The 24,613-nt window shown below is 39.1% G+C and overlaps 1 protein-coding gene and 1 non-coding gene across 3 annotated transcripts in view; one reads left to right on the top strand and one right to left on the bottom strand.

Moving 5' to 3' along the window:
- The window catches only part of SMYD3 (SET and MYND domain containing 3), a 550,148-nt gene that overhangs the window by 302,983 nt on the left and 222,552 nt on the right, over nt 1–24,613 (bottom strand). The window contains exon 1 of one of the 2 annotated variants that reach the window (XM_072948628.1): nt 16,253–16,433. The exons of the other annotated variant lie outside the window; for it this stretch is intronic. Within the exon in view, the coding sequence (XP_072804729.1) occupies nt 16,253–16,303 (51 nt within the window). The 5' untranslated portion in view covers nt 16,304–16,433. Of the gene's footprint in view, nt 1–16,252; nt 16,434–24,613 lie in introns of those variants that run through there. 2 annotated transcript variants of the gene reach the window in all.
- TRNAG-ACC (transfer RNA glycine (anticodon ACC)) lies at nt 16,704–16,777 on the top strand. The gene has a single exon. It is a non-coding gene; the product is annotated as a tRNA-Gly (tRNA).

Consider the following 24,613-nt stretch of genomic DNA (forward strand, 5'->3'; position numbering starts at 1 on the left):
GCCTTCTGCAGCCCCCAACCCTAGAACTCTGTTAGCAGGAAGAAGGCATGGTGGGTATTGCCTGCAAGGTGCAGTGTCTGCTAGGGCATTGTAGGCAGGCAGGGGCAGGTGCAAAGGCCCTGATGTGACAATGGGTGTGGCTCGTGAAACAGGATACCTGCGTGCAGGAATGCAGGGGGCACGGCCAGTGAGATAAGAGCCACTGGTATCGAGGGGCCCGGGTCCTAGAAGGGGGGGACCAGACAAATGTTTTCCAGACACTTCCTCCCGTCAATCTCCCACAACCTCATGGTGTGGGTACCAACTTTATTCTACAAATAAGGAAGCCAACTCTTAGGTTAAGTGACTACCCTCAATTCACAGAGTTAGGAAGGAGAGGGGACACGACTGAGACTTCCAAATTCACACTCACAGGCTCTATCCTCTTCCGCTGCCTTCATTCCCTGCTTTAACAATATGCCTCTGAATACTGACCTGACAGAACTCCTCCTTCCAAACCCATGCTGGTTATTACCTACCATCCTATTCACTCACATTTATGAGAAGTGCTTCATTATGTGTTCTAGTATTTTCATTTATTTGGAATTCTAGATGGAGAGATTTCCATGTGATTCTTTACCTCTCTAATATGTCCTGGGAAGAAAAAGAATTCTTCAAGTTGAAACTGGCTGTATCTCTTTCTGACATTGAGGTTTACGGGAGTGAAACTCACCTTAGTGGGAAAATAAATCTACTGTTCCTTTTCACTCTCAGCTACCTGGGGAGGCCAAAAGAAAAGCCTGAAATTTCAAAGCTCCTGCCAGTTTTTCAGTGCTGTGCACACTAATGAGCTCCTGGATTTGCAAAGGTGGGCCTGGAGCCTAAAGATGTTTGAGAGTTAAATTGCTCTGCATAATGAAGTAAAGGTAATTGAGTTTCCTGAGGAATTGGAGAATAAAGAGGTCCAGGGAAATGGAGAAAGCAGGGAGCTGTGAAGGCGTCGTAGTTTAACCTCACGGCACACCTTGCCTGGTCCCAGCACGCCCTGAGTTCCCACACCAGGGAAGAGGCAGCAGGGAACGAGGAGTCTACAGGTGAGTCCTGTAGGCAGGCACGGGGAAATGCACTGAGAACACATCGTACCCAGGACAAGCTATTATTTTAAAATCTGGGAAGATTGAACAGAGATGGAGAGTCTCAAAGAATCCCACGAGGCCTGCAGAGCTGCTCTGGTCTTCTCTAGGGCAGAGACAGACGGAAGGTGGGGCTGCTGGCTGACACCCCTCACCCTGAACATTACTGCCCCACAAGCTGAGACCCAAAGACAGTAACGTCAGATGAGCCCAGTGTTCTAGCAATTGCTTCAGGTGAACCTCATTCCCTCCCCTCCCACCACCACCACCCAGCACTTCAGAGTCATCTGCAGATGCAAATGCAGCTGGCAGGGCACACCTGCTGCAGCTGAACCGTGAAGCATGACAGGCCATTTTCACTGTAGTAGTTAGAAAGGTCTGTTTTCCTCAAGAGGCCTCTTCTTCTCTGGGGCCCAGTGGCTTTGAGTGTAAACCTCAAATTTATGTCATTGTGTATTACAGTGCCTCTGAGCAGCCCTGCCCACACCCCAGCCTCACCCTATGTCACTACCCACCTGCCCCCCTCTCCGAGCACCAGCAACACTGAGGGACAGTCAGCTCCTCTATGTGCCACGTCACAGCCTTCCCCACCCTCCCCTGGGCCATTCCCCCTCTCCCATGCTGCACCTGCTTTCGCAAAACTATCTCCTATGAGGAATTCGAAAAGCAATTCAGGCCTCATTGCCTCCAGAAAGGCTCCCTCAGCCTCCACCTCTGACTGGGGGCCTGAAGCATCACCCTGGGCCTAGTCTACCCCAGCACATCATGCTCTCCTGAAGTCACTCATTTACTTCTGTGTCTCCTAGTAGACGAGAGTGTCTAGCCCCGTGCCTGCAGTCATTGCTCAATAAATTCTTGACAATAAATGTCATGCTTTTATTGACCTAAAAGCTTTTCTTCCCAAGCCTTAAAAGACAATCACTGAAAAATTGTGCTGAACACTGGAATTTGACACAACACTGTAAAATGATTATGAATCAATAAAAAATGTAAAAAAAAAAAAAAAAAGACAATCAGATACAGATCTGCCCAAGAAGAGAACATTTAAAATGACTGTCAGGCAGGAATGTGTCTTCCCCAATCCTGATTTTTTCTTCAACCCACACCATCAGCTGTGACTCTACTGGCCTCTATCCAGACCCTCCTATCACTGTTCCCCAGCTAAGCCAATAGCAGCCTTCAAACCAAAAGAATGAATGCTAATTGTGAAATGCTAATATCCTTTCATTCAACAAATCTGCATCGTGTGCTTCATACATGAGGCATGGTGCTAAGAGCTGGGAATACCCTAGTGAGCAAAACCAACATTACTCCTGTCCTAGCGGCATTAAATCATGAGTAAACATATAAAATATCACAATTATGATAAATGCTTTATGATAAAAATGATGAGGTATTATGGAGTGTATAACAGTTCAGCAGAGGAACCTAACCTAGTCTGGGTGGGAGACGGAAGGTTTGCCTATATGAGCGTATATGGGTTAGAGTAGGCTTCCTTTGGAAGTAGGATTTTGCCAGCAATTGTGTGTGTGTGTGTGTGTGTGTGTGTGTGTGTGTCTGTGTGTGTGTGTGTGTCTGTGTGTGTCTGTCTGTCGGTTTGCCAAGTGTGAAAAGATGAGTATTTCAGAGATAAAAGCCTGTGAGAAGCTGGAAGGAGCTTGGAGAGTTTTGGGAACAGAAAAGGGCAGTGTGGCTGAAGAAGTAAGCATGAGCCAAGCCGCAGTGTATCTGGCTGGCTAAGCTAAATTAGATTTTCCTGGTGAATCTGTCAAAGAAAGACTAACTGTACAGGCTACAGCTGTGTGAGCAATGTTTCTGATGTGAAAAAGCAGCCTAACAGTGAAGTAACGCTAGACAGACAGGACCATCAACTGAAGAGACGGCACATCTCTTGCAGATTTCCAAGTTGGCTAAATGAAGGGAGATTTTTGCCTCAATTACTCCAAGAGAACCCTCCAGAATTAGGTTAAGCTGATGAGAATAAGCATATGGGGGTGCGGGTGTTTCTGGGAAAAGAAGTCTGTCAGACTCTGGCATAAGTGACAGCTAGAATTTGCCTCAGAGTCACCCTGGGCTCAAGCCATACAGAGAAGTATTTCTGAGGATTGTAGCCAACTGAACTGAACAATACTGTCACTCAAGGCATGTTAATTCTTTTCCAACTAATAGAATGGGCATGAATGCTGTTGGATCATTTAAAATCCTTATCTCCTCTTTATAAGGATCTGGAATTTTTTGTTTGTGTTACCTCTGAATCCAAATTGCTACGAAGCTGAGGAATCCATGGTTTTCAAGCATGGTTACAAAATAACAAGCACTTCCTAACAGCTGGTGGCAGCAAAAATCTGAATCCTGAGATCAAAATTCTTCGTTAGGATGTCTAGCCAAGACTCACCTCAAATCCTCAAGCACAGTAAAATGTGAGGGTTTTCCAGATGCAGATGCAGAGATTCCTGGTTATGTCAGGATTCCCATAAAAGGATATGAACTATACCATCCGTATACCTACATCATGAACAGCTGAGACTTCCTATTCAAGTGTTAGAATTACAACTTATATTGAGGTTCTTATGCTATGCTATTAGTCTTTGCTTTATGCAAGGAAAAATCATTTTCAGCTGAAATGTGGGGTGTCAGCAGCTTACTTAATATATACCCTAAGTGACTTAGGGGCTGAGTACATAATCCCTTCAGCTGCATACCTCAATTACATTTATCTTATTGTAGCACCTATTGGACACTTCATCACCTTCATCTGCATTGTTAACCCGATGCCTTAAATATTCATACTTCCAGAACACATCAATTATTTTTTGCCATTTTTTTTTCCTTTGAAAAGATCCCTGGAACATTACTGGCTGGCGAGATAATGGATGCCATGTTCCTAATATTATAAATTATTGTGACTTTTGTACTCAAAGACTGGTTACAACTTGGAAATTCAAAACCACAACTATGTGCCACGATGAAATGACAATGAAAATAGGAATTCATTCTATACTTACAGGCTATATGACATTTTCCAGCTTGCCCTGATTTCATAAAAAGAAATGACCTTGGAAATAATTAAGCACATCAAGTGGCAAGACTGCAGCTCACTGAAATATGACAGTATGTTCATGTCTTTATAATGCTGCTAAGCATTCAGGAGATAGAAAAAAAATTTATTGCGCTTTAACCAATTTATACTTGTATTTTATAGGCTCATGCATATTCACTACAAGGCCGTTCTAATCTTTGTTTACCTATACCCCTCTGAACTTGGAAATAAAGGCAATCAGGTCTCAGTGTAGTAGACTGGGGAAAAGATCAGATTTTGCAGGAGGCATAAGGGTCTGGTTGATGTTTTACCAGCCTGTGTTTAATTAGAGTGCTCTCAGTAAAAACACAAATTCAGATTAGCTTTCCTTGCCCAATGTTTATTAATTTAGACACTCTCTAAAAGGGAACGTGTAAGCATCTTGACAAATAAACTGTCACTTTACGAAAGGAACAAGGGCAACAGTAACAACAAAAGATAGACAATGAGAAGAAGATGCCTGTGAGGCCTGGAGGCTGTTAGGCTGGGAGAGTTCAACAGAGAGTGCTCCCTGCATTGGGGGAAAGGGCTCAGGGAAGTAAGTCACTGCAGCCACACCCAAGGACCTCAGGGTTGAGGCGGGCTGATAGAAGGTCCTAGGAAAATCAGCATCTCCAAGAACTGAAGATCAAATAATGAGAGATCTGAAGAAGAGCTCCTCCAAGTGAGAGGAATGCTAAGGAGAGACGGTTTGAGTTGTTCAGGTTCCCTGCTGGGTCTCCTCTGCAGAGTCAACTCAGCCCACAAAGTTTAAATGTGCACACAGTGTTCAGCTGATTTTTCCCAACAGGTTCCTTTGAAAAGGGCTTGAAGGAGGATGGTATAAAAATAAGGCTGCTCTCATGAGGTGAGGGGGAGACTTTGTAAACAGACAGGGTAGGGGGTTCCCCAGAAAGAGAACCAGGCATTGCTCTCTTGACAGAAGAGACTTTGGCCTGAGCCATTTTGTGATCTAAGTCTGGCCACAGTGCTTGCCCTTGAACAAGTCTCAGTAATCAGTGATCAGTGATCTTAAGGGAAGTGAAGGAGTGCAGGAACAAAGGAAAAGCAGTCAAGAAACAACAGCTCAGTGACAAAACAGAGTCCCAGTTTCTCCTCAAGGGATTTACGTAACAATTGGATACAGATCTTTGAGTTCTGCAGGAACTACCCAGGTGAGAACCCCCAGGCTGGCAAGAAACTAAGGAAAGATGATACTGACCTTTTCTAACCCTCTTGACTTGAAACAACTAAAGCTTGGACTCTGTAGACTGCCCAAGCCTCTTCATGAATATGCATGTACCCTTGGCTTAAAACTTTCCCAGTTTTGCTGTTGGACAGGCACTGCTTTGGGAAAGATCTCTGCTGTTCTCCTTACCTGCTGCCAGTAGTAATAAATCCTTCCTTCTCCAGATCTTTGGCTTGGTTATATCTTTTGGCTTAATATCCACCAAGAGGAGAACCCAGTTTTCAGGTAACAGGAGGGAAGGAGGGAGGGGAGAAGAAAGATTTCTTAGAAAACATTCTGACTTTCTACTTAACATAGGCAGGAGCAGTACTGGTGGAACTGGGATGAAAAAGAATTCAGTAACTGTGGCTCTCAGTGACGTCCATGAGGAGTACACTTGGACAGGTGAAAAGTGACTGAGGAAGCCAGGCTCACAGAAGAGCACTGTTCCTCCAGTAGGATCTTTCTGGAGTCATTCACCTGTTCATATTAATCATTACCTACCATGCGCCAGGCAAACCGTCCTAGCAATGAACAAGACTGGCAAAGCCTCTGCTCATTTGAATCTGTATCGTTATAAATGATGACTCCTACTATCACCACTACTATGACTACTAACAGCAGCAGTATCTTTGGGAAAGTTATCAGTGCTATTAGGAAACATCTATCAATCTACTTGCACCTACAAAAAAAAAAAGAGTATTTATACAATGGAACATTGCTCAGCAATAAAAAAGAATAAAATAATGCCATCTGCAGCAACATGGATAGACCTGGAGACTGTCATTCTAAGTGAAGTAAGCCACAAAGAAAAAGAAAAATACCATATGATATCACTTGTATGTGGAATCTAAAAAAAAAGAAAAGAAAAAAGAGGACACTAATGAACTCATCTACAAAAGAAACAGACTCGCAGACTTAGTAAACAATCTTATGGTTACCAGGGAAAGGGGATGGGAAGGAATAAATTTGGGAGTCTGAGATTTGCAAATGTTAACTACTATCTGTAAAAGTAGATAAAAAACAAATTTCTTCATACAGCACAGGGAACTATATTCAGTATCTTGTAATAACCTTCAATGAAAAAGAATATGGAAACAAATATATGTACGTATATGCATGACTGGGACATTATGCTGTACATCAGAAATTGACACATTGTAACTGACTATACTTCAATTTAAAAAAAAAAACAAACGCTGAATGCATGTTGTGCTGGCTGCTGAGATCCTACAATGGGAACCAAAACAGAGGTGAATTTTGGGGATCAGTCACACACAGACAGTATATGAACCTACAGGAATTAATGAGGTTCACCCAGAGAGAGAGTATGTAGAGAACAAAGGAAGAGGGGAAAGGAGCTTATCAACGTGGAAGACAGTGATGTAGGAAGAAAACTGGGAGGATGGTGTCACTTACACCAGGAAAAAGTGTTTCGAGAAGGTGCCATCCATAGTACACACACTGTTAGGAAGTCAAATACAAAGAGGACCCAGTACTCACTAGATTTTAGCAACATGAACACTTGGTGACATCAACTAGACATTTATGGAAACTGAACACCAGGCTGCACCGGGCAGGGGAGCCAATGAGATGCAAGGAAGTGAAGACTCAAAATGCAGACATTCCACTTTTGATTGTGAAAGAAGAGATTGATTCAAGATAAGCAAAGAAAGAGGTGGGGTAGAGGAGGTTTTACTTTTTTCCTCCCGTCCTTTTCTCTCTTTCTCCTTTCCTCCAATAAAAGAGACATAACCACATTTGAAGGCTGCAAAGAGAAAACAATGGAGAATAACTTGGTGGAGTGAGGTCCCTGAAAGAATAAAGGAGTAAGATCTAGAAAGCAAGAGGAGGCATCCTTCCCCCTGGGTACTGAGGGTCTGGAGGGGGAAAGATGAGGCTGATGGCAACGGAGGGGTAAGGAGACAAAGTGGAGGATTAACAATTGAAAGAATCTCTACCTAAATAGCCTCAGGCCAGGAAAATTCTCAAGCAAGATTCAGTGCAAATGCAACAGGCTCCCAGAGATCAGAACAGGTGTTTTAAGTAAGCTTCGTTGACAATTGGTAAAAGTAAATGGGAAGTTCGAGAGGGGAGAAGGCTGGTCATAATTTTGATTAATATTAATTTATTTAACAAAGGGACACATGAAATTTGTCCAACAAGGCAGAAAATACTTGGGTAACACAATGATTTTTTTTAAGTAAACATTTCCATTTATCACTCCAAGTCTGGGGTGAAAAATCTACAAATGTAGATATTGCCAAATCAACAAGTTCAGTAACCCAAGAGGACTAGATAGGAGTGAATGTATCTACCCACATAAACACCTGAACTGAAGAGGTGAGGAAGTCAGGGAAACAAGGTTCATCCTTTGAGACGCACAGCCCAGCTACCCAACCTCAGGCAAGCTTCTTCCCCTCACTGTGTCCCAAGTTTTCCTTCCTTTTGCTCCTCAGGGATACTGTGAAGATGAATGCAGTGTATATTTAAAGCTTCTGGCCAACTTAGAAAAGAACCTGAGAACATCAAAGGCCCACACTGAACCGGAAGAACCTCTGGGCACAGGTGGCACCGGGCCACACGTTGGAAGGTTCCCTCCATACTCAGAAAAAGCTAGAGATGTGTACAGGGTTCTTCACAAGCACGTCTCTCACCTGAATCCTCTGTATGCATGACTGAAACCTACCCTAATTATAAGAAAGATAACATCACGCTGTCTGAACACACATGAAGTCCTCTGACTCCCTTCTTATTCCTCGGACATCATCCCTTTGCTTACCCAAAGTGTAAGCCTTTATTTACCGAGTGTCAGCTCAATCAACACAGAGTCTTCATATTTTGTCTGTCCCTCTGTTAATTCTCGGAGACAGTAGGATCCAAGAGCCTAAGAACCAAGTCACTCATTGCGCCCTGCATGTGTAAAGCACTCAGCACAATGTCTGTGGGTGACGGTGCCTGCCTGCCTTATTCTGCCACAGAACATATGAGCATGGACTCCACAAAAGCAGCTACCGAGGCAACTGCAGGCTAGGTGACGTGGGATATCTTAGCCATTCATTTATTCATTCATTCATTCATTTTACTTTTCTTGTGGGCAGCGGTAATTAGATCTATTATTTATTTAATGGAGGTACTGGGGATTGAACCCAGGACCTCGTGCATGCTAAGCATGCATTCTACCACTGAGCTATACCCTTCTCCCCCTCTTAGTCATTTTAATTCAATTTGCCTTTTTATTGAGGTGGAATTCACATAACAAAAATTAACATTTTTAAATGAACAATTCAGTAGCATTCAGTGCACTCACAATATTGTAATACAGCCACCACTTCCATCTAGTTCTAAAACATTCTCATCACCCAGTAGCTCCGGATCTCCCCTTCCCACAACCCTTGGCAACCACCAATCTGAGCTCTGTCTCTGTAGATTTATCTATTTTGAACATCATATAAACAGAATCATATAATATATGACCTTTGGTGTCTGGCTTCTTTTATTTAGCATAATGTTTCTGAGATTCATCTAAGTGGTGGCAGGCATCAGCACTTCTTCCTTTTCATGGCTGAAAAGTATCCCATTGTACGGATATAACACAATTGGTTTGTCCGTTCATCCATTCATGAATATCTGGGATGTCTCTCCCTTCCCACTACTGGGAATACTGCTGCTATGAACAGAGGTGAATATGTATCTGTTAAGTGCTGTTTTTCAGTTCTTCTGGGGTTATACCTAGGAGTGGAATTACTTAGTCATATGATAATTCTATGTTTAATTTTTTTGAGGAACTGTTCTCCACAGTGGCTGTACCACTTTGCCTTCCCACCAGCAGCATACAAGGATTCTAATTTCTCCACATCCTCACCAACACTTGTTATTTTTAATTTTTGTGATTATGGCCATCGCAGTGAATGCTAAGCAAGATACTCTAATACTCATCTCTCAACATACTGCTTCAAGCAGACGACGCAAAAGGTGTTACAGTGTAGTGGTTAAGAGGTTATGTTCTGCAGTCGGACTGCTTGGGTTCACACTGCTACCTGCTACCTATGTGACTTAGACAAAGTTACCTCTCTGAGCCACAGTGTTTCAGCTATAAAATAGAGATATTAATAGCAAACTTCATGGATGTGTAATAAGCAGGAAATGATTTAATCAGTGCGCTATGCTTAACAACAGCGCCCAACACAAAGTAGGAACTATAAAATGTTTCAATAATCAATGAAGTTCGTAGGGATAGCATCTCCACATAATTACGTATATATTCCTATAGAGATGGGGGAAATGCATGAGCCTCTGCTAGACTCAGCCACACACAGGGAAGAGGAACTCCAGGGAAGAAGTCACCGTCTGCTTCCACAGTAGTAAAAAAATGGTCTCAAAATAACAAAAAGCATTAGACAAAATATTGTTCTTTATATCTTTTTAACAACATAGGAAAGCATTCTTATGCTGTGGCACAGAAGGCAGAACCCACATCTGTGAAGAAGGTTTAGTGATACAAATGCTAAACAAGGACCGAATCTTGTGTTCCATCACACTGTCCTTAGAACAAAAAAAAATGGAGAAAGTTTGCAGGCTGCTTTTTTGATAACTGTGATTTCTTTGAAATGTCTACCTACCGCTGTTGAGTGAGAACAATAAACCAAAGTATATGGTTGAGAAGTCTCAAGACTCTCCTTTCTGTACACAGGAAAAGTTCATTGCACCCAGAGGAATCATGTCCAACCATGCACCCACTCACATGCAAAAGTCATACACATCTTTCTGCCAAGTTTGTATTGCTGCCCTTATTCTTAGCACAGTCTTTAAAACGGAGGGTTCAGTTTAACATGCGACAGCAATCCAGTGTCAATGCATGAAGGCCTCTGTGCTCCACTTCTATCTTAGATTAGAGAAAGGTTCTCCCAGGGTAGGGTATCAATAGCACCTACTACATACTCTGGTCCACATAAGTTTTCAATTTGTAATGTACAATTTCATACTTATAATTTTTCCTGTCATTTTGCATTGCTTTAATAAAAATTGAAGTCCTGGCTTCACCTGAATTCATTAGGGAGCTTGGGTTTTCTAAAAGCTCATGTATGTCCTACCCCACATCCCCTCCACCAGCAAATTTAAACCTTGACACACTAATTAACTTGGATTGCAATCCATGAACTCTGCAAAGGACAGATGCCAAAGAATTAGAGACATGGGTAAGTTTATGTTTATTCTCAATACTGGAACAAATGGATAGGATGGAAGGGTGGTCAGAAACTAGTAAATCAAAAGGGGAAATGCCAAAATTAATTTCCCTAGTAGAGAGAAGGAAAATTAGTGAAAGTCTGATATAGAGGAAAAAACCTTCTTTCTCTGAAAAAACTTGAATATGATATATGAAATAGGCAAGCTTAATAAGTGAATTTACACTTAAAAAAAAAACTATGTCCCTGAAAAAGCACATAAATAAAAATAAGTCCTGGATTAGTCATCAAAATATTCTTGCTTGTCCCCAGATCACAGTCAAAGAACACTTGAGACGCAGAACAATTTAATGCACGGTACTGGGAGTCCCAGCTCTAAAGGTACAGCAAGAAACGTAAGGTCCAAAATGTACCTACTAAGCTTTTCACAGATTATGGAGATGATTTTGATTTTCGAGTCTGGTGACAACCAGAATTTGTTGCAGCTTGATTCTGGGTACAGCATCTTTTTTTGTTTTCTGACCATTATAGAAAATATAGAAATCACAGGATAATATAGAGAAGAAATAAAAAGGGCATCTATATATACTAGATACTACAATATATACTTAATCTTTTCCCTCTAATACTGTTTTAATTGGGTGATAATGTACAAATAATAGCGTGTATAGATTTAGACATAATTTGATTAGTTTTGAATATTGATAAGTATTCATGTAACCCACGCAATACATAAAGTATTTCTGTGACAATACAAAGTATTATAATATTTTAATTTACAATATTACAGCATTCCTAATTTTAAAATTAGAAAAGAACCATGGAGTAGCAATCAGAGAAAAACCACCTTTCAGTTTATTAGGTAAACTTAAGAAAAGGAATTATTTTGGTGTATTTCCTGATTATTAAAGGCAAGAAATAATTAATATATTTTGTGTTATCCTAAATTAAGAATTTACAAACTATGATTTCCTCTCTCCCAGAAATATGTATGATTAAAAAATATCAGAATGATGTTACACATGTATCATTCAACTAATACTGCACCATGGTTATTTTACCATATTTTTAAATATACTTAATGGTTGCAAGTAAGTTCTCTTCAGTTTTACTTATAATTCATTTAACCACTTCCACATTGCTGGACTTTTTATGCTATTAAAAAAAAAGTACAAAAATTACTAGTTGCACAAAACAGAATCACTATGAATTAATAATTTTAGACTCCTGATAAGTATTTCTAAATTTGCTTCGTACCAAATATAAATCAATTTAGACAACAATAGTAGTAATATGAAAGTGAATGTCTAAGTTCTTACTAACATTCCAGCATTAACATTTCTTGTTTCTGCCAAATGGTATCTCACTACTTGCCTTCGACTATGAATAAGATTAAATATTTTTTCACATATTTATAGGATAATTTTTTGTGGATTCTCTAGGTATTGCAGGGTACACTATCTTGTCTACTCATTCTTCCACATGAACTAAATCTGGAAAAATGCCTCAAAAATATTTAGTTTGGAAGAGAAAAAAAGAGAACACTAATGAGCTCATCTACAAAACAGAAACAGACTTGCAGACATAGTAGACAATCTTATGGTTACCTGGGGAAAGGTGGTGGGAAGGGATAAATTTGGGAGTTTGAGATTTGTAAATGTTAGCCACTATATATACAAAAATAGATTGAAAAAACAAGTTTGTTCTGTATAGCACAGGGAACTGTATTCAATATCTTTAAATAACATTTAATGAAAAAGAATATGAAAACAAATATATGTATGTATATATATATATGACTGGGATATTGTGCTATACACCAGAAACTGACACATTGTAACTGACTGTAATTCAAAAAACCCATTTAGTTTGGAAAGACTGCCATCTTTACAACGCTTAGTCTTTCACCTGAGAACACAGGATCTCTCTCCAATTAATCTTCTTCTCTTATTTCTTAAAGTTTGTAGGTTCTTTGTACTTTCTTTGTGGTATCTGTGGTCTCTAACTACCTTACTGCAAGACTTCTGAGAGTGTTTTGTAAGCAAAATATATAGCATTTTCCAAATTACTCTCCAATCTTCTTTTTTAAACCAGAAGATTTTCTGTTGTCATGACACGGGAATGACTATTTTAAAGTTATGCATTTCTGAGTACAATTTTGTTTGCTTTGTATAAGTTTTATGATTCTCTATTATTATTTTCCAAAAAGTTTTGACTTCCACTTTGGTCCAATAGTTACAGTTTCTTAGTTCCCAAGGAATGGGTGGGGTTGAATTAACGTTGCCTGTGTCCAATCAAAAATCAATTTTAATAAATGTTTCAGAGATAACTGAAAATAAACAGCACATTTCCTTTTTTTTGGAAATATAGTTGACAAACAATATTATGTTAGTTTCAGGTGTTCTATATAATGATTTAACATTAGCATACATTAATTTGACACTGCGTAAGTCTAGCAACCATCCGTCTCCATACAATGTTATTACAGTATTACTGACAACATTCCTTATACTGCATATTTTAACCCTGTGGCTTATTTATACTATAACTGGAAGTTTGTGCCTCTTAAATCCCTCCAAGGGTTTCACCCAACTCCCCAACCCCCTGCCTTCTGGTAGGCACCCAGGTTTATTTCCTTTATGAAAGATATACAGTTTATTTCATTTAATTCTTTTTATATTGAATTCTATTTATATGACACTGATATTTGTGATCCCTTTCTTTTAATTTGCCTGATTTACTTTACCTACCATTTTACTTTAATCACAAATTCTTTTTTGGGGGGGCTGGTGGGTGTAGTTGCCTATAAGTACCTAAAATTTGAGAGTATTTATTAACAGCAGATCTATTTTAGCAGCACCTGCACAGAAGAGTCTCAACAATTATTAAGTTATTAATTATAATACATTTGCCTTTCTCCACTCTGCTTTCCTCTAGTAAGTACCTAAGAAATTAAAGTGAGGTTTTCTCTGATCACTACTCCATGGTTCTCTGCTAGTTTTTAAATTAGGAATACTATAATTTAAAATATTACAATACATTCTATGGTCATGAAAATACTTCATATACTGATGGGAGTGTGGGTGACAATGGATACCTATCTATCAATATTCAAATCTCATCAAATTATATCTAAACCTATACATGCTACTATCTGTGAATTGTAACAATTAAAAATGAATATTAGAGGGAAAAATGTAAGTATGATTTAGGGAATCATATAACCCATGCAGAAGCGATACTGGTGATATAAACATAAATTTTATTTATAAAATAATATTTGAGTACAAAATATTATGTCATGGTATTTTGTGACAGGTTAACTATCCCTTTGTTGCACCAAAAATTAAAATTAGGTTTCAAGATGAATTAAGGTAATAAACTCGGTATTTCCCTACTCATATGAGAAAAAGCAAAACAAAGAGCATCCCTGAGAGTTTACCAATCAAGCAAAATAATTGCTCTGATCTTTGAGATTTAGAGTAACAATTATCCATGTATGAAGCAAACAAACAAAAAAAGTTAGTTTTGTCTATAAGCAACCTTTACACTACAGAGGTACCCTAAACTTTAAAATTCCTTCACTACCTAAGGATCAAGAACTACTCTTTCCACCACAAATCTGGAAGTATTTCATACACCACGCAGGAAGACGGGGCATTCCAGCATGAGCATTCACTCAATTTGTGGAAATAAAGTATCCTTCAGTCCCCTACAATTCTACTGAACAACAACTGCTAAGGAAAGTCTCGCGTATTTGTCAGATACTCCTGGAAAATAGAGGGCAATTTACTGGTGTGTGTGATTGTCAAATGGGAGAATATGTCAATCACCTAATTACCAACTATTCATTGAGGAGGGCTTTTAAATATATTTTAAATGAAACGTGTGTGAATTGGCTATGAATTCCAACTGTATTATACTGCATAAAACAGAGAATAAAAACCTTTTCCAAATATGTAATTTATTCCAAGGAGTTTCCTATCTTAAATACACTCTCCATGAAAACACATTTGCATTGACCCAAGTTACTACATTGTCCATGGCCCTTTTAGAACAGATACTTATTCAAAAGCAGTAAGATAATGGGGAGCAAGCCTTCTAGTCTAAGCTAATGTTACACAAAGTCACTAAGGAGATGAATTTTTATTCCATGCCAGTATCCTCTTTTCCTTTCAATTTCCTCCTCCAGGCTCCAACACAACCCCCATTACCAGTAACCACAAAATAATTCTTTTTCACATGACAGTCTCGGAAACAAAGCGTAGAGCTGTAAAACTGGAGATCAACAAACAAAATTAGCCTCCCTCAACCATACTCATGAGTACCAGTGTATAAAAGACATTCCCAATTCCTCCTGTTGCCAACCAGATCCAAAAAAGGAACCAAAATTCAGGGCCGTATTTGGCTTTTCAGAGTCCTTGGCAGAAAGAGATTTTTTTTTTTTTAAAAGCAGCATTTAAAATTGAACTGATACTGTGGCCAAAAAGTAGTATTTTATTATTTAAAACAGAAATGACATACATGGTCTAAAATCAGTAACAGGAAAACATTTTCAAAGCAATGAGAATAACACTTATACTGGACTTTTGTCAGCGATGCTGGTAAATGCTGGCCCTTCCACTTGGGTGATGAGGTTAGCCACTTGAGCTAAAAAAACACACACATACCAGACAAACAATGTACGAATCCCCAAACTAAACACCTTAACTATAACTTGCAGAAACAAATTTCTATTTAAATATAAAGTCAAAGGGAGAGAAATTTTTAAATTTTTGTCAGGCTTGTGATTTGCATAGTGTAGAAACAATTTTGATTCATATTTGGCCTGAGGATACAAAGATCTCTGCTTATATCCATAACTTGGTTAAATCTTTCCTAACACCAGAGATACCTAGTTATGACATTCAGAAGAAAGGCGATTTAAACCTTCAGACTCTCTACTCATGTGCTGTTCTTTCCAACAGTAGAGTACAGGAGTCCAGGTGATAAGCAAATTTACGACTTCCCTGCTTTCTTAAATTAGATCCTGTTGCTCACAATCCTTACATCATTTAAGAGTTTGTAAATTTAAAAGAAGAACAAGAACAAAAATCATCACAATTCATTGTTATCAAAGGCAGCGTTGTATCCAGAGTTGGAGGGCGTCGATTTTCTAAATAAATTCTAGACATATTAGTATACTGAGTAAATAAAACCAATTCATAATCCCAACTACTAATGGCAGACTAAAAAGATCTTCCTTAAACCTTGTTGACTTTTATCTGCCCACACACGACTCACCAAATAAAGATAAAAGCAGCTAGAGACCATTCAGTCTTAGTTCTGTACACCAGTACTACATAATTTAAAAGGCATTCCTCCTATACCGTTTGAAATTATCACTTCAGTACTGCCATTAAAAATTACTAAACAGGATAAAAATTACTAGACAGGATAATGCTAAGCTAGAAGCTACACTGGGCCAAAAAAGGATGTTCACTCTGTAGAGAAGTTCAAAAGCACAAGATAAAATCAAGAGACTGCACAGGCCTGTGGTCCTTCTACAGAGTCTCTGAACTGTCTGTGAAGAGCTCCCAGAATAGAGGCTTTAAAACGGCACTGTGTGGTATCATGCCGGGAGTCATTCCAGTTTAGCTTTTAATATTCTTCTCGGGGTAACACTCACCATCTGCTGGGCTTTGCCTTCGTCTTGAATCATCCACCTCTTAAAGGTCATGGGTGCCACCTACCCAATCCCAGAAGGGCCATCTCTGGTTCCTGGCATGGTTCAGCCATGCAACAGCAGATTGAAGAACCAGCTCCAGATTTATAGTTGAGATCCTATGGGAAGGCTCCCTCCCTCTGCCATTTCACCTTTGGAACTGTTGTTACACTCTGGAAGATTTTCCAATTACTACATCTAATTACAAGGAAGAATAAATTACCGAAGCAAGTTAAATTATCTTGTGTGTCATAACAGTAATTAACATTCAAGTAGGAAACTGCTGCCATTTTTATAAACATCACTAAGTGGAGGCCGCACCCCTTTTGAAAGCAGGAAGAAGGGGTGCTCCCTCTGTGAGGCCAGTATAAGGATGGTGTGGGAGGGTTGCCACATGTTTTAAAATCTGTCTGGGGGAGGGTATAGCTCAAGTGGTTGAGTGCATGCTTACCATGCATGAGGTTCTGGGTTCAATCCCCAGTACCTCCTCTAAAAAAACAAGTAAGTAAACCGAATTACCTCCCACCCCACAAAAAAATCTGTGTGGATAAGACTGATGTAATTGGAGAGACTGATTTTTGAACTGCCCCATTTTTATCTAAATCCTTAGAAATAGAACTTTTCTCTGCATTTACCATCATCTACTTTCATCTTCATGGTCATACATGTTTTTCATCTCTCCCTCTTTCTTTATTCCCCCATATTTCAAGTAGGACTAGATAGCAGTCTGGTCACAAGACATTTTATGTCAGGCTTTGCTTGGAAAGCAACTCACAGCCTTTTCAAAAGGTTTGTTTTTTTAAAAACAATTCCATGCTCATTCCTTACCCATTCAATGCTTTTCTGCCATGAAAATGTAGTAATTCCTTAAACACATCAAGAATCCCTTAATATCATTCAAGTACTGTACCTTTCTCCCCCAATTTTATTATAATCTTTTACAGTTTGTATAAAATTGTATCCAAAAAAGGTGAGACATTTTAGGATTATTGACATATCCTGTAAATCCTTTAATCCATAATTTCCTCCTCCATCTCTCTTTTAACTCTTGCATTTTTGCTGCTGTTGTTGTTAATGAAACAAAGTCATTTGCCCTGTAGAGCTGCCCAGGCTAGATGTTTTAAATTGTATTTCCATGATGTTTAATTCACTCTGTTCCCCTGCGCTCTGAGCTTCCTGTTCACTGGTAGTCAGAGGAAAAGGCCAGATCAGATCACAGTTTAAAATTTTGACAGGAACACTTTACAAACCGTATACTTCATTAGGAGACATGTAAGCTCAGATAGCCTCTCTGTGGTGTCTGCAGAAAAGATGCTCACCATGTGGGTCCAGCAACTCATCGGAGGAAGTGGAATAATGAATTCTGACTTTCTGAATCCTTCACCTGTTAGCTGCACTAAATCTAAAGAAAGACTGTCTTATAAACTATCTGGTTAATACAATTTGTAAAAGAAAGCAAGTTTAATGATTCCTTCCTTTTATTTATCAGTTTTCAAAATAATGAGCTGATTCCCTAATATTATTATAGAAAGAACCAATAAGGGTTTTACTTTTAACTCTGAAATTTCCTTGAGGAGTACATTCCCCACATCTGTGTCAGAAATCTAAAACTGTCCATTATGTATCTCTAGGAGTCGGGGTTAAATAAAGATATAATGTGCTTTAGAACCATCTACCTCATTAGGGCCCCTTCAGCAAGCACATTTTTTTTCCTAATTTGATTATCTCCAAGCAAGTTCACAAAAACTTTTTAAGAATATTAACTATCTAACACCTTCCTCTCAAAGTCATGACGAAGCTGTTTGTCACCTGATTTTAGAACCCCAAAGGGCAGAAGAGAATGGGTAGCAGTCAGTATACAGTCGTCCTTGGTATCTGCAGGAGATTGGTTCCAGGGCTGCCGTAGATACTAAAACCCAGAGATGCTCAAGTCCCTTACGTAAAACAGAGCAGTATTTGTGTACAACCTACGCACATCCTCCTGTATACTTTAAGTCATCTCATTAGGTATTAGAATACCTAATACAATGTAAATGCTATGTAAATAGCTGCCAGCATGTGGAAAATTACAGTTTCCCTTTTTGGAACCTTTCGGAATTTTTAAAAAATATTTTGATCTTCAGTTGAATTCATGGATGCAGAATCCGCAGCTGCAGAACCTATGGATAGGGAGGACTGAGTGTAATTAGTTTCCAGTAAGAGATGCCCCACCTTGTAAACACTCCTCAGAACTGGTGTAAGCAGAGGTCGTGATGTAAGGAGCCATAAAGAGATGTGATAAAAGCAGCCAAACGCCATGCAAGGAAGATATTCCACTACAGTATGTACATCATATGGGTTCTTTTTTTTCCTCTAGGGATAAAGTGATCACTTAAACGATGAAAATTACTATCATCTGTCTCTCCACATGCATTTCCGTCCTTGAGAATTGGGAGGAACTATGGGCCGACGTGGTGCGCAAACAAATGCTCTTGTGAACAGAGGAGAACTCTTCCTAGAGGCTCCGTTCTGCTGAGAGGAAAAATCTAAGCAAAGCGGTGCCTCAAGAGAGCAAGGCAGATGGAGGTCTCACCTAGAGCATACTATAAACAATTATAATGCAAGTGACTGCAGTGGAGGAAAATGTTTTTCCTGTATTTTTCCTATACCCCATCTTCAAACAAACAGTCTGGTCTCCACTTCAGTGGAAAGGAGGGGTGTCCTTGAAATTACATGCAGCTGTGATGTAAGAAATTGGTCTACTTACAAAATTAATGAAAAGCATTTCAGACTATCACCTGACATCCTCTTCAATCCCTAGAGCTAAGACTGCTCAGAGATAGTGGCAGTACATCTGCCATCCTTTTTGCCACATACAGGACTGAGGAAATTCAAGAAAATGTTAGGAATTATACTATCTCCTGAATGGCACTTCTGGCAACCAGAGATCCCCTCTACACACCAAACACAGGAAATTTCAGAATTTCTGTTCCCCATGGGTACGGTTATTTTCTTCACTTGTATAATTGTATTTATATGAGACAGAATTCAAGTTAACAAATTAGGAAATAGGGACATAGACTGGGGTGGTCGGATTTGGTACCTAGTCCCCAAAAGGAATTCAAGAGGATGGCAGGAACCTATCTCTGAGATACAGTATGACTTCTGCTACCTGTGTGCCAAGCATGAGCTGTCAAAATAACCCATTCGCCAGATACCCACACACAGCTGAAAGCAGAGAAGCCTACCCAAGAGCACTGAAAAAGTGGACTTTAACAATGAGCATATTTATTTCCTGAATGAATTGCTTCGCCACTGTGCACCTTCAAGTCTCCACTTTACAAAGATAACTCCCTTTGCTTATTTTGTAGGGGCATTTTTGAATAACAAAAAATATTCTTTGAAACCTTCAAAGAAAGAGCCCAATTTTAACCTAATTAAGAAGGAAAGAGAAAAACAAACAAACAAAAAAACCTTGAAGACACTGTCTCAAATCCTTCCCAATGAATCCAATTTAAAAGAGAGAGAGAGATGAACTTCCAAGTCTAGGAAGCACTGTCTTTCTTATCAATTCCTCACTGAAGGTAAAACGGTCTCACTTCACCTTTGCATCTCCTTCCTTCCTCTTTTCCCCACCTCCACAGCCACCCCCAGGTTCTCCTCCTGTTTCTTGGTTCCTCTATCACTTTCATCTCTCGTATTTCAGCCTCTCTCCCTTCTGTAATAATAACCTCCCTTCCACTGTCACCCGTTAGACAGAGCTGAAGGGAACCTAAGAATTCCTCTAATCTATTCTAATCGAGCTCAAGCACGATCACAAGGGAGAGCTGAGGCCTGGAGTGATGGAGTCGCAGGCTCAGGCTCAGGGAGCCAATCACTTGCAAGGCTGGGTCCTCATCCAGATATCTGACTCCAGGTTCAGTGCTCGTTCCACTGCCTCGCGCTGCCCTCTACCTGGGGCTATCCGTCTTACCCAAGAAAGGGATTTGAGGAACCAGTTAATGCATCTCATTGTTTTCCACTGTAGGAAAGACTTCCAGTCACAACTAGAAAAATAAGACAAAAAGTGACCAATCAATCAGATTAGAATCCTATACCTTTCTGGACTCTCCAGATTTCTTTATCCTACTTCCACCTCATCCAGGGAGTAAGAATTGAGGACCACAGTTGCAAAAAACTGTGAATACACTTAATGTCACTGAAACTGTACACTTGAGTGTTAAAATTGTGTGTGTTATGTATATTTTACATCAATAAAAAAAGGGAAAAAAAGAATTGAGGACCAATTTCCACAGTTACCGTATCTCAAACATTTTTTCCACTGTTCAATGTCACTGGAGGGATATCTTCCATGGACCAAACCTAAATCCTTCCTAGTGGAAGAAACAGCCCTTGATTCTTAAATGCAGCAGTGAAACACAATCACATGCAAGGTGGAAAAGCACTCTACACAAGCCCCTAGTGCAAGTGGGCGTGATCAACAGAGAGAAGGCAAGGAACTTCTCTAAGAGCGCATCGCTAAATTTCCCAGTCTTACCTTTAGCAGGTTAAATCATCTTAGTCCCTTTAACTTTATCAAAACTTTAACGATATTTTTAGCCTTTCTCTAAGGTTCCTTCAAATTGAACATGTTGCCTTTTGGAAGCTAGAGTCTAGAACCAAGAACAGGTTAATATAAGGACCAAAAACATCTTTAATATAAGAGAAAAGTCATTAATAAAAGTATGAGAAAATTTGTATAAGTCCAGCACAGTCAACGAAACCTCCACACAAAGGAGCATCCAAGACACTACTTTTCAGGCAGATTAACTTGTGAACTTAAGGAATAACCAGAAACTGAGGATAAAATATCAAATGGGCCTTAAAAATGTTTTCAAGCACTAACCCGAATACAGTCCATGAGACATCATTTAATCTGACTGCTCTAACTATGTAGCTAAACATGAGAAGATTGGCGTAAGAGATGAAAGCCACAAATGTCCTAGCTAAATCCCTTAAATACTGACAGAATAAAGTCAGGAAGAAATAAGGTGAAGGAATTAGGAAAAATGCAAACAGGAATTCCATTTCCTCCAAGGTAAAAATAAATAAAATTCCTGACTGAGCTAGGGGAGTGTGTTCAGAAAAAATAAAATGGTAGTTGGGTGTGTGATCTTGGTATAAAATCTTGAGAATAATAGGGATGCTAAATTGCAGGCATCAGGGAAGTAAAGTGCTAGCTCAAAAGATTATGAAAATGCAGCTTTCCAGACTGAATCTGCAAAGGAAACAGGTAAAAAGAGGTCAGCTCACCACAAGTGAGAGGGAAGTTTCTATTATTCGGCTCGCTGTTTTAAATTAATATCCTGGAACATTCGGAGGTTAAAGAGCCCTATAAAAACAACATGGAGAGAGAAGCAAATGGGGTAGAAACAACAGTGTTTACACTTTAGTAATAGAAAGGTATTACTAGAAGGATTTATACGGTACTAACATGACATATATCAAAGTCTAAAAGGCTAGGTTTAATAAATGATGAGAAAAGGCAGCAGGCATGGAGGTAAAGCCAGAGGACTTGAAATAAGTCCATCTATGCACATACCAGATTATTTTAAACCAAGTAAGCCACCTCAAGATCCATGAAAGATCTTGTTTTATTACTCCCTAAGAGGCAGTATTCCCACTGCCATCAAACCAGTAAAGGCAGTTAGGTGGAAAACCTAAGACTGAGAAGAATATAAAACACTCAGTCCTTTCTGAGATAATGTTACAAACATTGAAATAATCTGCAGAAATACCTTGACCCAAACAAGTATCTAGCCTTTAAATTCAAAATGAAAGAAAAGCATAAGTGTTGCTCTTTTCTTCTATTGGGAAATACCTGGAAGATAACAGTTGAACAATTAGAACAGATGAGTAATAACGGGTCAGTATAACAAACATTTTCCAAGTCGGCACACAGACTGGCAGCATCAGACTCATCAAGGCTTAGCTTATGTTCTCAACACTGACCTGGTCTCCTCTGGGGATAGTACTTCCTGCCATCCCTAGTTTGTACTTTAGTTATGTGATTTCTGCCTCTGTAAATATCATACCTTGTTATGGCCTGCAAAATTCATATGGTGAAGCCAGGACTCCCACTGTGACTATATTTAGAGAAGGTACATCTAAGGACATAATTAAGGTTACATGAGGTCATAAGGATGGGGCCCTGAACCAATAAAATTAGTGTCCTTTTAAAAAGAGACACCAGAGAGCTTGACCTCTCTTACCACAAGTACGCACAAAGGACAGACCATGTGAGGACACAGCAAGAAGGCAGTTGTCTACCTGCCCCAAAAGAGAATCTTACCAGAAATCAAATCAGTCAGAACCTTGATCTTGGACTTCTAGGCTCCGGAACTGTGAGAAATTAAATTTCTGTTGTTTAAGCTGCCTCGTCTGTGGTATTTTGTGATAGCAGCCTGAGCTGACTAAGACACACCTATTTTATCAATGTTTCTTAGTGACTTTCCAAACAACAGAAAAGAAACTTTAAATTTATTTCTTGCATTTCATAATGTAATGCTGTGTGAGGCTGGGCATTTCAGAAATGCTTTTTTGAATACAATAATGGTTTAAAAAAAAAGCCACTGGCTATAATAAGACCCACAATTTTCTACAAGCACTGACAGTGATTTAAGCCAAGATATCATTTTTACAGGAAAGCAAATATTTCTGCTTATTAAAAAGTAGACTGCAGAACGCTCACCCTTTCTTTATTCACTACTGAGTGAAGAAACTGTTGATAGCAATTTAAGTACTATAATTCCTTTTCAAGAAATATAAACAACAAAATAAAATATCTTCTGTAATGGTAATTTATGTGCACATCTGTGCTAAAAATACTACAAAGAATTTCTGTTGCAATTTTAAGTAAGATACTTAAGTTCCTTGATTTTATGCAAATTCACCCAGATACCATTAAATTTAGGAGAGTGCACTTGGGCTTATAGAATATTAAATAATAGAATCATAGAATCACAGAATCAGAGGATCACAAACCAGAGATCATTTAAGTCAACCTCATTTTTTTAAGAAATAAGAAAACTACAGCTCAGTGACATGACTGCCTTATTCAAGGTGACATAAACAGATCCTTTAATTCCCAGATGTTCTTACACTGTATTGTTAAGGAATAATTTTTTTTAAGTTAAAATTATGAATCTCAAAAGTATGAAACATTTTATTTAATTCATTAATTGGGGAACCAGTAAGACGTTATAAGCTGTTCAAAGTGGAATCCAAAGAGTAAACAAATACATAAGGATCAGAAATGATAGAAAAGGGCAAAATTGGCAAAACTAGTTGCTATTACACAGGGCAATAACCTACTGCATTCTCTCATGACAATTATCTTTCCATGGACAAGATCATTTGCTTTCCTATCTGATTTCTACAATATTCAGAGTTATAAAACAGCCCAAAGAGAATGAAAAGCAGAGAGAACCTGGTTGGTTGAGCCAGACAGAATGCACATTAATTTTTTTTTATAATTTCAAAGTTTTCACTGTTTTCCCACAGTCTCTTACCATCTACAAATACTGTAAGACTAGAGAGTAGTGTGGTGAGTATGCCAAGAAACAGAGTTCAGAATTCTTATTCAGTCGTTTAGCCAAAAAAAGGTCCAAGCTCATTTCATGTCAGCACAAAGACTTAGAGACAATGACATCTCCACCATGTTGACCCAGCACTGTCCATGCTGGAACTCTTCCCCACAACGATCCCTTTTAATACACACAATAATTCTAAGAGGGCGACAGATGCAGAGCAGCAGTTCTCCACCCAAGTGATGGGAAAGCCTGTTTTAAACTCAAGTCTTCCGATTCCAAGTCCCACACTCTATCCACAACAGAATGTCTCGAAAGCCCCTTCAGGTCTACAGAAAAGAGATCTTAAAGAACAATTTTTCATTGCTTTTCAGATAAAATATAAAATGAGAAAATACATAAGAAGAAATAATCTGCTACACAAACATAAAGAGACTGCATAATGGGATAAATAAGTGACATGTTGATCAAGTTTAACTGTGACCCCAGGTCCACAGCTTTGGTCAGAAAACTATACTGAAGGAGAAACAAGTTGGGGCGAAGAGAAGAAAAGGTGTAACATGAGACTCCAAAGTGCAGTGAGGAACAATGAGGAACAGCAGCTATTGTTTCTGTGTATCGTGTCCATGCAAAGAACCACAGGACATGGACAGGAAGAGAATGTAAATCAAGAGATACATTTTTTTTAATTTGGCACAATCTTTTTTTCTCCCAAAATGCTCAAGAGGATCAATCACTGCAGAACACTTTCAGAAAACCAACAACAACATAAGTAGCT

This window comes from Vicugna pacos, chromosome 23 (assembly GCF_048564905.1).
Source record: "Vicugna pacos chromosome 23, VicPac4, whole genome shotgun sequence".
Taxonomy (NCBI): domain Eukaryota; kingdom Metazoa; phylum Chordata; class Mammalia; order Artiodactyla; family Camelidae; genus Vicugna; species Vicugna pacos.